The sequence below is a fragment of the Taudactylus pleione genome, unplaced genomic scaffold (assembly GCF_031769625.1).
Source record: "Taudactylus pleione unplaced genomic scaffold, aTauple2 ptg001073l, whole genome shotgun sequence".
NCBI lineage: Eukaryota > Metazoa > Chordata > Amphibia > Anura > Myobatrachidae > Taudactylus > Taudactylus pleione.
This window is the reverse complement of record NW_028285474.1, coordinates 241,229-255,324: the sequence shown is the minus strand read 5'-3', so window position 1 is coordinate 255,324 and position 14,096 is coordinate 241,229. Positions and strand designations below refer to the sequence as shown.

Here is a 14,096-nt window from a genome sequence, read left to right as displayed (position 1 = left end):
GATACATTGAGTTTGCTTCAAGATGTTGTCTAAGGGGCATACACACGAGACGATATCTTTGAACGATAACGATATCATTCAACGATATATATCGTTCCATGTGTATGCAATGAAAGACCAACGATGCACGCTCCCGCCGGACGATAACTATGTCTTTTGTCGTCCGTACATGCAGGCCACTTTGGACGATATCGTCAAGAATTGCCTGTTCTGAGCTGTGGCAGGATCGTTCAGTGTGTACACCCAATATCGTGTGTCCTGCACTACAGAAAGTTGAAGGGAAATCTTTCACCAATATCGTCCCCTGTGTATGCTGCTTGAGCCGACTATTAGCTGCTTGAGCTGTTTGTGATTGAGAAGGGACATCAACACCGGAACAGGGCAGGGGGTTAGAGGAGAGCAATGGAGAACTGTAACTGCTGTCCGCCTGGCATTCTGTATTCGGGGATGTTGTGACCATGTGCTAGCGAGCGGAACACTGACTTACGTAAACCATTACCGGTCGCTGCACACTGCTCCGTCTGTGATCACACGAGAGACTTGCCGTCCATTGTATTTTGCCTCTGTAGTATACAGGGCAGCTCCTGTGCTCTGTATAGAGCAGCAGCTCTGCACTATGTAACGTAGCCGTTTATCCCAAATGGGGGCTGCACGCTTTGAGTGTCATGACAGTCTAAGATCCATTTGTTTTCGGATGGAACCAGACAACTTGGGCTATGGTGGGTGTTGTCCGAGCGGCACATCTAGGGGCCGCTGTGTCTGTCCTCACTATTTTATGCTTTTATCTGAATGTGGCCGGCGAATAACCTAATGGGTTTATCTAAACGCAGAAATCCGCTTTTACTAACGCAAACTAACCAGCTCCAGATTATCCATCCTGATTGCCAGAAGCTCGTCTAACCTCTGCTGCTAACATCGCTCTGCCGCTTTCATCTCCCGCCATCCGCTTTCCTCCTTCCTCGCTATCTCCTCTGCAGGACTGAACCAATACGCCTCCTTTGCCGCAGCCTCGATCCGCATGCAGACAACCTCATGCCTAAGACCTGGCATGGACACTCTCCGTTTCCACTGCCATACATCTGCCTATGAGTTTACAGCACCTGTTGGTCTTTTCTGTCTCTGCCACAAGTAAACCGGCATCTTCTGCTTCCATAACATCTCTAACCTGCTCTGCTTCTCCGCTAATCACCTCTGCTGTTGCCCAACTGTCTGCTGCTCTTCTCGAAGACGCTCAACGTTTCCTTCTTGGCTCTTCTCTCCCTTGGCCTCTGTGATCTCTACGGGAACTTCGTGCCTCACTGAGTCTGCCTTCCTTTCTGCAGGACGTCATGCATCAGAAAGATGATCGCATCGAGGAACTGGAGGAGGCTCTGCGAGAGAGCGTGCAGATCACGGCAGAGCGAGAAATGGTCCTGGCCCAAGAGGAATCTGCAAGGACCAACTACCAGAAGCAGGTCAGCCACTGTGTTCCTCATCTACTGCAAACCCTGCGCAATCTCAGGCCTTAATGGTCAGTCATCGGTCATATGATTGGTTTCTCTTGGCTGGGGGGGAACACCTGCACCTACTCTTAGTGGAGAAAGCCTGCAGGCTATCAATTATCTAGGAACCAGTGACATCACTGAGAGTGCAGCCTATCCATTCGCTAAGAGCCAGTGACATCTCTGATAATGCATCCGAGCCAGTGACATCACTGAGAGTGCAGCCTATCCAGTCACTGGGAGCCAGTGACATCACTGAGAATGCAGCCTTATCCATTCACTAGGAGCCAGTTACATCACTGAGAGTGCAGCCTACCCATTCACTAGGAACCAGTGACATCACTGAGAATGCAGCCTATCCACTCACTTGGAACCAGTGACATCACTGAGAGTGTAGCCTTATCCAGTCACTAGGAATCAGTGACATCACTGAGCATATTGCCTATCCATTCACTAGGAACCAGTGACATCGCTGAGAGTGTAGCCTATTCATTCACTAGGAACCAGTGACATCACTGAGAGTGCAGCCTACCCATTCACTAGGAACCAGTGACATCACTGAGAGTGCAGCCTTATCCAGTCACTAGGAATCAGTGACATCACTGAGAGTGTAGCCTTATCCAGTCACTAGGAATCAGTGACATCACTGAGAGTGTAGCCTTATCCAGTCACTAGGAATCAGTGACATCACTGAGCATACAGCCTATCCATTCACTAGGAACCAGTGACATCGCTGAGAGTGTAGCCTATTCATTCACTAGGAACCAGTGACATCACTGAGAGTGCAGCCTACCCATTCACTAGGAACCAGTGATATCACTGAGAGTGCAGCCTACCCATTCACTAGGAACCAGTGACATCACTGAGAGTGCAGCCTTATCCAGTCACTAGGAATCAGTGACATCACTGAGAGTGTAGCCTTATCCAGTCACTAGGAATCAGTGACATCACTGAGCATACAGCCTATCCATTCACTAGGAACCAGTGACATCACTGAGAGTGCAGCCTACCCATTCACTAGGAACCAGTGACATCACTGAGAGTGCAGCCTTAACCAGTCACTAGGAATCAGTGACATCACTGAGAGTGTAGCCTTATCCAGTCACTAGGAATCAGTGACATCACTGAGAGTGTAGCCTTACCCATTCACTAGGAACCAGTGACATCACTGAGAGTGCAGCCTTAACCAGTCACTAGGAATCAGTGACATCACTGAGAGTGTAGCCTTATCCAGTCACTAGGAATCAGTGACATCACTGAGCATACAGCCTATCCATTCACTAGGAACCAGTGACATCACTGAGAGTGCAGCTTATCCATTCACGAAAAGCCAGTGACATCACTGAGAGTGCAGCCTTATCCAGTCACTAGGAGCCAGTGACATCACTGAGAGTGCAGCTTTATCCATTCACTAAAAGCCAGTGACATCACTGAGAGTGCAGCCTTATCCAGTCACTAGAAGCCAGTGACATCACTGAGAGTGCAGCCTTATCCAGTCACTAAAAGCCAGTGACATCACTGAGAGTGCAGCCTTATCCAGTCACTAGAAGCCAGTGACATCACTGAGAGTGCAGCCTTATCCAGTCACTAGTAGCCAGTGACATCACTGAGAGTGCAGCCTTATCCAGTCACTAGGAGCCAGTGACATCACTGAGAGTGCAGCCTTATCCAGTCACTAGTAGCCAGTGACATCACTGAGAGTGCAGCCTTATCCAGTCACTAGTAGCCAGTGACATCACTGAGAGTGCAGCCTTATCCAGTCACTAGTAGCCAGTGACATCACTGAGAGTGCAGCCTTATCCAGTCACTAGGAGCCAGTGACATCACTGAGAGTGCAGCCTTATCCAGTCACTAGGAACCAGTGTCATCACTGAGAGTGCAGCCTTATCCAGTCACTAGGAACCAGTGTCATCACTGAGAGTGCAGCCTTATCCAGTCACTAGGAACCAGTGACATCACTGAGAGTGCAGCCTATCCGGTCACTAGGAACCAGTGACATCACTGAGAGTGCAGCCTTATCCAGTCACTAGGAACCAGTGACATCACTGAGAGTGCAGCCTTATCCAGTCACTAGTAGCCAGTGACATCACTGAGAGTGCAGCCTTATCCAGTCACTAGGAGCCAGTGACATCACTGAGAGTGCAGCCTTATCCAGTCACTAGGAGCCAGTGACATCACTGAGAGTGCAGCCTTATCCAGTCACTAGTAGCCAGTGACATCACTGAGAGTGCAGCCTTATCCAGTCACTAGTAGCCAGTGACATCGCTGAGAGTGCAGCCTTATCCAGTCACTAGTAACCAGTGACATCACTGAGAGTGCAGCCTTATCCAGTCACTAGGAGCCAGTGACATCACTGAGAGTGCAGCCTTATCCAGTCACTAGGAGCCAGTGACATCACTGAGAGTGCAGCCTTATCCAGTCACTAGGAGCCAGTGACAAATGTTACACAGTCTCAGACACTTCAAGAGATATTACATTATAGATATTTACATTCTGCATTCTTCCATTCTCAAAGTGGAACTAATCCATGAACTATATATTTTGATGTATTGTGCAGAACTGTGACATAATCACTTTTTTTTATATCTCTATAAATATCACAATAACTTTTTTTTTTTTTTTTTTCCTCTGCAAAACATTTATTTGTTGCTCTTGTTGCGTCTGTGTGGGTCCTGAATGGCTGACTTTGTTAGCTTTGATATCTACCATAGCCGACCTTCTCTTCCCTGTTCTCTGTATCAGCTTACAAAGCATTGCTGTGATTGTAGCATTCTCTGACTGCGCAGGGCTTGGCCGCATTGACAGTCGCCAACATGACAGCTGCCGGTCCACAGAACGCAGTGTACAATTGACTGACATGTATGAATAAGATGTCTGTAGTTAGAGACTGTCTGTCATGAGCCTCCATATAACATGGTTCAATTCTCGTCATCCCTGATTCCTAACATCCATATCAGACTCCTTATAGCCGTGATACTACCTGTCGCTCCTCGGTACCATAGTACGGAGTCATGGCTTCTCATCTATACCCGTAGTTCTGTCTGCTTAGAGACATGAGGGCTTTATCAGGCTCGTAGTGGCCCTTCTATAAACCTCTCTGACAATCTGCGGGAAGCCTGCGTAGCAGAGCCTATTTATGGCCTCATGAGGACCCAGGCAAAATATTATATATAATATATAGGTTGGACCCCCTTTCCAACTTCAGTTTGCCAAAAACAAATCATACATAAAAACTTGTTTGAGTAATCCGGGGCCACTGAATGCCCACTGAGCCCTGGACAGGAGCCTAGGTTGCCTAATGGGTAAATCCGCTGCATAGCATTTGGAGTCCTGGTAGAGCCCCCTGTGTCTATCTGAGAGGGCAGAGGCCCAGCTCACTAGTATAGGATGCCGACCTTCCCAGCATTGTGCCCATATAATGGCATGCTTCCCTCCTCTCTTGTGTTTCTCTCACTGCCTGTCCGAAGCCGCCCCGTGAAACGCTGCATGACAACGCCGGCCATCTTGCCTTTAAATGGTGCAAGGTACAGAGAATACCCCATTGCCCATACCCGCTGTGCTTCTTGTTTTTCCCCAGACTGCCTTCTCCATTCTCTGCCCACCTGTAATCCTGTGCCTCACAGGGCCCCGTCCGCCCTGCCGGTCCACTCCCAAATATATATTATCCTCCTTGTTTTATCAAATCACCGCTGTGTTACTGACCCATTGACGTGTCTGCCAGCCACTGTGACTTGCCTCTTCCGAGTCCTGCTCTGAAGTGACATGCTTGCAGTCTCCTAGCTAACAGTCATGCTTTATGTGTGTTATACACAGGTGCATGGGCATCTAAGCTGACATAGGATTATAAATATTGGGGTCATTGTTATCCCCCCCCCCCACGCTGTGCAACCAGTGAAAATTATTCCTACATATGTGTCCTGCCACAAGCACCATGGTCATTGTAGTGACAAGCCAGTTCTGCTGCTGGCATGTCGGGACCAAGGGGACAAAAACAGGCAGAGAAAGGGAGACTAAGCAGACTCGCAGTTATCACCTATGTCACTGCAATCTCCCCTTCCTAATTACGGCGACACCAGCTTGCTGTACACCCGTCATGTGAGCTTTTGTGTAACATCTGTACCTATTACCCACTGTCTTACTGCTGTCATCAGTGTCTGGCTGTTTGTCGTAAAGTAGACAACACAAAGTTACAAAGGGAGGTATCATTAAAACTGAAAAGTTTATGTTGCTTTCCTGCTTTATGTGGCTGTGTGTGTGTATTTGTGTATTCGTTGTCTTTTAATTGTAAATAGAGCAATTGTCTGCTGGTTGTGAAATGTGCCTATCTCAGTATATGTTCTTACCTGGAATGAGCGAGGATCTCATATGTATTAAAGTGTCCTCTCAAAGTAGATCTGTACAAAGAGCTTGGACAGTGCCCGGGCAACACCGTCCCCCCCCTCCCTCCCGACTCTCTGCCCTGTGCCAGCCGCGGAGAATTGCTGTCTCTGATATCTGTTACTTCATTAAGTGGCAGTTGATGCAGAAGCTGCTGACAGGTGACCGGGGAGGCACAGGAGAGTTGGCACGATGGGCATTGGTTCATCGCCAGCACCGGCTCTGTGCCTAGGAACAACCCGACCATTCCGGTGCGCTTAGACTGTGCTGCTGTCCTATAATCTGGCCGTCAGCATACTGGGATCACAGGCCGTGTGACTGGTTTACTTACAGCAGAGGTCAGCCGGCTGGGCATGGGTCACACGGCCAAGTAGTGCCTATAAGAAAATTGCTGGGTCTTGTAGTTCTACCGAAGCTCAATAGCCACAGGTTGCCGAAGTCTGTTTAGAGTAAGGTACTACCCTATTTATTTAACCCGTCAATGAATCTCCCATAGAGCCCTATGCTTAATTTATCCAGTGACAGTGAACCCACCGTCCCTTAGTGCCCCAATAGGACCTTGGCGAGTGTCGCTGCCAGCAGGGGGGGGCCGCCTGTAGGTAGAGTAAGTGAATCCGAGGGCAGCTGGTGTATGTCAGCCATTCATATTCCAACGCCCGGATTACCTGTTCAGTGCAGTAATAAATCACCGGCTATTTGGCACGCCGGTACCCTCTCCAAACTCCAATCCCTCTATCTCCAGTTTCCTTGGCCGTCTTCCCTTCCCTTTTGGCAGGGCGAGCCGGCTGCAGCCGAGGTTTCATTAAGCGTTTTGCGCGGATGTGATTTTGTTTTGTAAATGCTCCTGACTTTCTACAGACTTAATGAGATCTCAGAGATTAAAATGTAACTTTATCCCCATCTTTATTGGATCGGTTTATTTTTAATTCGACTCGCTAATCGTGCTGGAGGGGGGGTTAACAGATTACTAATTACTTGACTCTGTCAGTCACTAATGACGCTGCCCGGTGGTCGCTCAGGTAAAACAAAGCGGCAACATTGTACGCCGTGATCATTACACCAGCCGAGGCCACAAAGCCGTTGAACCTGTTAATTCTTCCAGCTGAAAATCAGCCTTTAACACTTTGCGTTCTGGCAGGTTCCTGCGAGATTAATGCCCCCCGTCGGCAGCCGATGGTTTTCAATTTCCCAGGAATCTCCAGGCACACTGCTCCGCTAATTCCGTGGTGTGTTGTCGGGACGGTTCGGAGGATGTGAGGAGGGGGTGACAGGTGAAAAGAGGAACATAGCATACAAAGGGTCTTCTTTATTACATTGTCCCACCCAGCATGCTACCTCTGTGTGGCCCCCAGACCCCTCAGCACATTGTACACCAAAACATAGGTTAGCTCCCACCCCTGCCCCTGAACAGTCTGGGGAGCGGGCGTTTTTGTCTGGACTTTACGCCACCCTGCCAGAGCGGTTTCCCTGTCCGACCTTTACACATTTTTATAGAATTTCCATTGAAAGCTTTCTGCTTTCTGCTGATCGTAAGTGTTGCTGAAATAATACTTATTACTATTCCTGATTTGTGCCGTGTACTCATAGACTGCAAACCGTTATCGCGCCCTCTGCGGCAAACATTGGCAACCTACGGCATGGCTGGCGTGGCTCTGGATCCCCAATCTTGCTCTGCTCCTTTCAGGGATATTTCTGTAGTAATGTGGAAAAAAAAAATCAAGAAACCTTTTCTTCCTTGTAAATCGTCTCGGATCACAAAAGGCAGAACAGAAATTCTAATCGTGGGGCCGACACCGCCGACCTATCTGACGATTGGTAAGTGCACTTACACTTACCAATCGTCCGCCCGATGTGTTGGGCCTGACGTCACAGGTGGGCGGGCTGTCGCTCTCTCCCGGGTTCCTGCAGGTGCGCAGCCGATGCAATATGTCTGTGAATGGTGACGTTCACTGATCTACTGGGGATACACACCCACCCGACGCTTGCGATATATCGGACGATCGATTGGACGGCCGATATATCGCCCAGTGTGTACCCAGCTTTAGCCTTTCCTCGCTTTCTAATCTGTGAACCCCAGAATGTCTGAGGGAGGATGCCGTTTCTGAACTGGCCGCGATTAGCAGCGCTACGTCTGTCTGATCCGTTCTGTTTCCAAGTAAAACAGTCGAAGATGTCATTGCTATAATGGGCCTTAATTTCATTCAGAAAAGTACCAACACGAAGCTGATTTTTCATTGCCGATTTGACGTTATTGCTCATTAGCTCACGGGCACACGGGAAGCTGTGCCACTTGCTCAGTAGCGTAACTACTTGGCTGAAAAATGGCGACGTGTGTGGACAGCGTAAAGCCAGGCTTATTTAATTTATTTACAGAAGTGTCGCTATTGTATGTGACAGATTTTTCATGGTAACAGCGGCCATAGGTGGCGCCCCAGTATGTCCTGGCCCTAAACTGCTGCCTGCGTGGCCCAGCTTCAATCCTTCTGTCAACGTTTCTGCCGCCATTGTCTGGAGAACGGACCCTTTTTAACAATTCCTCCCATTTAGTCAGCCTCATTCCCTGGCATTGGGCTAGTCACACTAATACTTCTCTCTGTAGCGTCATTTGCTCCGTGAAGGTTATCTGTCGTTACCGCTGCTCATTTTTTCCCTTTGCGTCTGTGCTGTCCAGGGTAACGCGCCTGCGAGACCCCACCCTGCCGTGTAGAGCGAACGCTGGGCCATATTCCACCTGCTACTGACGTTCCTGGCCAATTAAGCGGTGAGGTCAGAGCGGACAACAGATGAGCAGATCCCCAGTGTAGACAGGGCCCCCCTCTCTATCCCCTGCCTCACGTACCTGGGGGGGGGGCGCACTGAAATCATCCGGCTCCTCATTATCCCACTTCACTCATGGGATAAGTGAGGTAGGGCGCTGCTGGAAATTCGCTGGGGCTGCATGGAAAAAAAAAAAGGCAAGTGCTCGCTTTTACAGACTGAACCCTTATTCACTGACTGACCTTGGCATGTAGGAACCAGAGTCCTCTCTAATTATAATTACCTCATAATCATCGGGTTATTATGGGAGAGCTGAGACGCCCTCTTGTTCTGTGTGTGGGCAGGCGGGGGGCTCTTCCATCCGCTCTAAGCTGTACTGGGTCTGCCTCACGGCTTAAAGAAACACCAGCGGTTATAGTAGAAAGTCCAGCGTCCTCTGCTTTCTCATTTTCCTTGTAAAATGTATCTTTAAACAGAGTTTAACGTAGGAATTTTTTTTTTTTTTTTTAATGCTTATATGACCACTGGGGCCAACCGGACACTTTACCGGTCGTGTCGGGTGTTTGCGCTCTCCCTCTCGCCTATTATTGTTTGCTTGTGCGCAGCTGTTGACCGTTACAGGCACCATTACCGTATTTTTGGGGGGTGTTTTGGCCTTAGAATGCTCAATGTGCAAATTGTGAACAAAAATTAAAATGAACGCTACATTTCTGAAAACATTGAACGTTCTGACAAGACAAAGCCGTGCTCTGTGAATGATATAGCTATACCCAGCGCTGAGAGCAGCGTGTGGAAGATTGATATAAACACACAGCTGTATGATGTAAAGACTTGGCTGAAAAGCACAGCGCCGATTTGTTCTGGTGGGATAAACCGACACGGGATAATCCACTGCACAATTGTGTGTCGTAAGTAACCGCTGCAGTAGATTCTCCGGTCTGCGCTGGATGTGCCGCCCGTTTCTTTCCTTCTGGTCTTTGAAATATATACATTAATAATTATTTATTTTCTTTTTTTTAGGTTGAGGAGCTGATGATGGCGATGGAGAAAGTGAAACAGGAGCTGGAATCTATGAAGGCGAAACTGTCTTCCACCCAGCAGTCGCTGGCGGAGAAAGAGGTCCACCTCACCAGCCTGCGAGCCGAGCGGCGCAAACACCTGGAGGAGGTGCTGGAGATGAAGTAAGGGCGTTTGTTTGCGAGTACCCTGACGTTTGCTTGTTCGTGTAATATGTACCTAATGTCTCAATGTTACGGTGGGTGAGGGCTGTTCTGTGAGGTAATGATAAGCCAATCCCTCTGCTGGCAGCTAACGTTGGTCGGCAGGAGTTTCCGGCACACTGGGTCTGACCATAGGTGGGAAGGAGTTTTCTGGACACTGGGTCTGACCATAGGTCGGCAGGAGTTTCCGGCACACTGGGCCAGACCATAGGTCGGCAGGAGTTTTCGGCACATTGGGCCAGACCATAGGTCGGCAGGAGTTTTCGGCACACTAGGTCTGACCATAGGTCGGTAGGAGCTTCCGATACACTGGGTCTGACCACAGGTCGGCAAGAGTTTCCAGCACACTGATACCGCTTTTACACCTAAATTCCAGATCTGACCCGGAAGTTGGAACAGGGTTCCAAACCGGATCAGACCCGGAATTTAGCCGGTGCCGACCCAGGCTAATCCCGAGTCGGCGCCGTTTACACCGGAGCCGGGTCTGCAGAGACCAAGCGCTTCCGGCATGGAAGTGGACGTCATCTCCAAGCGCCATTGAAACCGGTCATCGTGACCCGGATTGCGCCGTTTACACGACAGGCTTTCACGGGTCATTCCTGTGTTAAACCTGCAAGTTACGTGGGTTAGATTGCTGGGTCACTCCACCCAGGAATCCAGCCCTGTCCCCTTTTACACCAAGGAGCTACCCGGGTTAACCCTGCAATAACCCAGATATTGCTAGAATCATAATGAATTGCTACTGCCGCACCAGCCCATTACAGCTAGTGCCGCACCAGCCCATTACAGCTAGTGCCGCACCAGCCCATTACAGCTAGTGCCGCACCAGCCCATTACAGCTAGTGCCGCACCAGCCCATTACAGCTAGTGCCGCACCAGCCCATTACAGCTAGTGCCGCACCAGCCCATTACAGCTAGTGCCGCACCAGCCCATTACAGCTAGTGCCGCACCAGCCCATTACAGCTAGTGCCGCACCAGCCCATTACAGCTAGTGCCGCACCAGCCCATTACAGCTAGTGCCGCACCAGCCCATTACAGCTAGTGCCGCACCAGCCCATTACAGCTAGTGCCGCACCAGCCCATTACAGCTAGTGCCGCACCAGCCCATTACAGCTAGTGCCGCACCAGCCCATTACAGCTAGTGCCGCACCAGCCCATTACAGCTAGTGCCGCACCAGCCCATTACAGCTAGTGCCGCACCAGCCCATTACAGCTAGTGCCGCACCAGCCCATTACAGCTAGTGCCGCACCAGCCCATTACAGCTAGTGCCGCACCAGCCCATTACAGCTAGTGCCGCACCAGCCCATTACAGCTAGTGCCGCACCAGCCCATTACAGCTAGTGCCGCACCAGCCCATTACAGCTAGTGCCGCACCAGCCCATTACAGCTAGTGCCGCACCAGCCCATTACAGCTAGTGCCGCACCAGCCCATTACAGCTAGTGCCGCACCAGCCCATTACAGCTAGTGCCGCACCAGCCCATTACAGCTAGTGCCGCACCAGCCCATTACAGCTAGTGCCGCACCAGCCCATTACAGCTAGTGCCGCACCAGCCCATTACAGCTAGTGCCGCACCAGCCCATTACAGCTAGTGCCGCACCAGCCCATTACAGCTAGTGCCGCACCAGCCCATTACAGCTAGTGCCGCACCAGCCCATTACAGCTAGTGCCGCACCAGCCCATTACAGCTAGTGCCGCACCAGCCCATTACAGCTAGTGCCGCACCAGCCCATTACAGCTAGTGCCGCACCAGCCCATTACAGCTAGTGCCGCACCAGCCCATTACAGCTAGTGCCGCACGAGCCCATTACAGCTAGTGCCGCACGAGCCCATTACAGCTAGTGCCGCACGAGCCCATTACAGCTAGTGCCGCACGAGCCCATTACAGCTAGTGCCGCACGAGCCCATTACAGCTAGTGCCCCACGAGCCCATTACAGCTAGTGCCCCACGAGCCCATTACAGCTAGTGCCCCACGAGCCCATTACAGCTAGTGCCCCACGAGCCCATTACAGCTAGTGCCCCACGAGCCCATTACAGCTAGTGCCCCACGAGCCCATTACAGCTAGTGCCCCACGAGCCCATTACAGCTAGTGCCCCACGAGCCCATTACAGCTAGTGCCCCACGAGCCCATTACAGCTAGTGCCCCACGAGCCCATTACAGCTAGTGCCCCACGAGCCCATTACAGCTAGTGCCCCACGAGCCCATTACAGCTAGTGCCCCACGAGCCCATTACAGCTAGTGCCCCACGAGCCCATTACAGCTAGTGCCCCACGAGCCCATTACAGCTAGTGCCACACGAGCCCATTACAGCTAGTGCCACACGAGCCCATTACAGCTAGTGCCACACCAGCCCATTACAGCTAGTGCCACACCAGCCCATTACAGCTAGTGCCACACCAGCCCATTACAGCTATTGCCACACCAGTCTGCACGGTATTGTCAGCACATGAGGTCTTATGTGATGGTTGCGTCATGGCGCGTTAAGCCAGCTATAAAACCCTGTGCGGACATTTGTCTTTGAGCGCTGTTCCTGGCGGACTTGGTGCCGGCTCTCTGTCTTCCTCCTTCTGTCATTTGCAGGATCCCCGATAATCCCCTCAGTTCCCACTGCTGCCGTCTGATCAGGGCCCAGTGACAGCTCTTTGGCCGAGCCCCGAATCATTAGTTACAAGTCTCTTCCAAGCCGCAAATTATTACAGTATTTCAGTCCCAGAGCTGCCAGTTGGAGAGATTTTTGTTCTATTAATGAGGCGTGGAGACATTGACAGGGGCTGCAGGAGTACGTCGGAGAGTGATTCTAAGACCGTGCTGAGTACACCGGGAACTGTCGGAGGTGATCTAGAACCAACACTTAAGATGTTTGATATTAAATCTTAGTTTTTTAAATACATTTGGTCCATTTTCAATGTTTCTAAAAATTAGACGTGGTTGAATATCTGAATTCTGGCAAGTCCCAGCTCAACCCTCTAGTCAGAGTAGGCCATTTGTGGCTGTCTAGCATTTGTAGAACTAGAAGTCCCAGCATGCCGTGCCAGTCAGTAGTGTGGCTTACCCGCTTCATATGGCGAGTCATGTACCATATGATAGGCGAACATAATATATACTCAAACATACATGTCAAGTTACTTGGTTATAAGGTCCCAGTTGCAGTGGTCTGTAGTCCATGTTCCTGGCTTTCTCCACATATTTAAAATACAGGAGAGCAATAACTGCGCTACAATTTGCCAGGACTTGCGCTAAATTCTCAAACAAGCTGCTGAAAACGCGTTGAAACCAGACCACCTGGCGCTGAAGGAAATCCGAAGTGCAGTAAGCCACAGTGTGGTACCTGGAGCTGGGGACAGAAGCTGGAAGCTTTTTCCACAGAACTTGGAAACCACGCTGGGTAAATCTGTCGCATACACAGAAGATGGAAGCTTCTTTCACAGAACTCGGAAACCGCGCTGGGTAAATCTGTCGCATACACAGAAGATGGAAGTTTCCTCCACAGAACTCGGAAACCGCGCTGGGTAAATCTGTCGCATACACAGAAGATGGAAGCTTCTTTCACAGAACTCGGAAACCGCGCTGGGTAAATCTGTCGCATACACAGAAGATGGAAGCTTCTTTCACAGAACTCGGAAACCGCGCTGGGAAAACCTGTTGCGTCTACAGAACTCGTAAACCGCGTTGGGAAAAAACTTTTGCATACACAGAAGTTGGAAGCTTCTTCCACAGAACTCGTAAAACGCGCTGGGTAAACCTGTCACACATACAGAAGCTGGAAGCTTCTTCCAAAAAACTCGTAAACCGCGCTGGTAATAATCTGTCGAATACACAAACCGAACTTCATTAAAGAGTGAGCAGCAACATGGAGTTAAGCCATCAAGCACCCGACGCGTTTGGGACGAGACGCAATAATCTTTATTGCCTTGGCTTTCATCCAACATTGCGCCCCCCGGAGATCCCTGATCACAACCACTCGATGCGTCAGTGGGGGCGGCTCCTATATTGTCCATCTCTTAGCTATGCGGAAGAATCCTCGCAATGCCGGAGCCTTTATACGTGTAAATGTCAGTCGTTCTGTTTCCCGCCGTGATAAGATATTCCGGATTTTTTCCAGATGCCAAGTTCCTCCCCGACACAATCTCCTCATCTCAGGATCCTTCCAGCTATAGTGACTCCATCATTAGTCACAGGGAGGAGAAATTATAAAATCCCGGTCTCAGTTTCGCCAAATTCAGCTAAACCTTAGACGCCTTTTACAAGGAGAATGGA

At 50.1% G+C, this 14,096-nt stretch overlaps 1 protein-coding gene across 14 annotated transcripts in view; it reads left to right on the top strand.

Moving 5' to 3' along the window:
* Positions 1-14,096, top strand: part of LOC148453881 (ELKS/Rab6-interacting/CAST family member 1) — a 137,872-nt gene that overhangs the window by 83,990 nt on the left and 39,786 nt on the right. For 8 of the 14 annotated variants that reach the window (XM_088461579.1, XM_088461577.1, XM_088461576.1 and 5 more), the window contains 2 exons: positions 1,323-1,454; positions 9,636-9,796. In XM_088461579.1, the coding sequence (XP_088317705.1) occupies positions 1,323-1,454; positions 9,636-9,796 (293 nt within the window). The remainder of the gene's footprint in view (positions 1-1,322; positions 1,455-9,635; positions 9,797-14,096) is intronic. The other 6 variants (XM_088461580.1, XM_088461578.1, XM_088461585.1 and 3 more) reach the window with 1 other exon arrangement.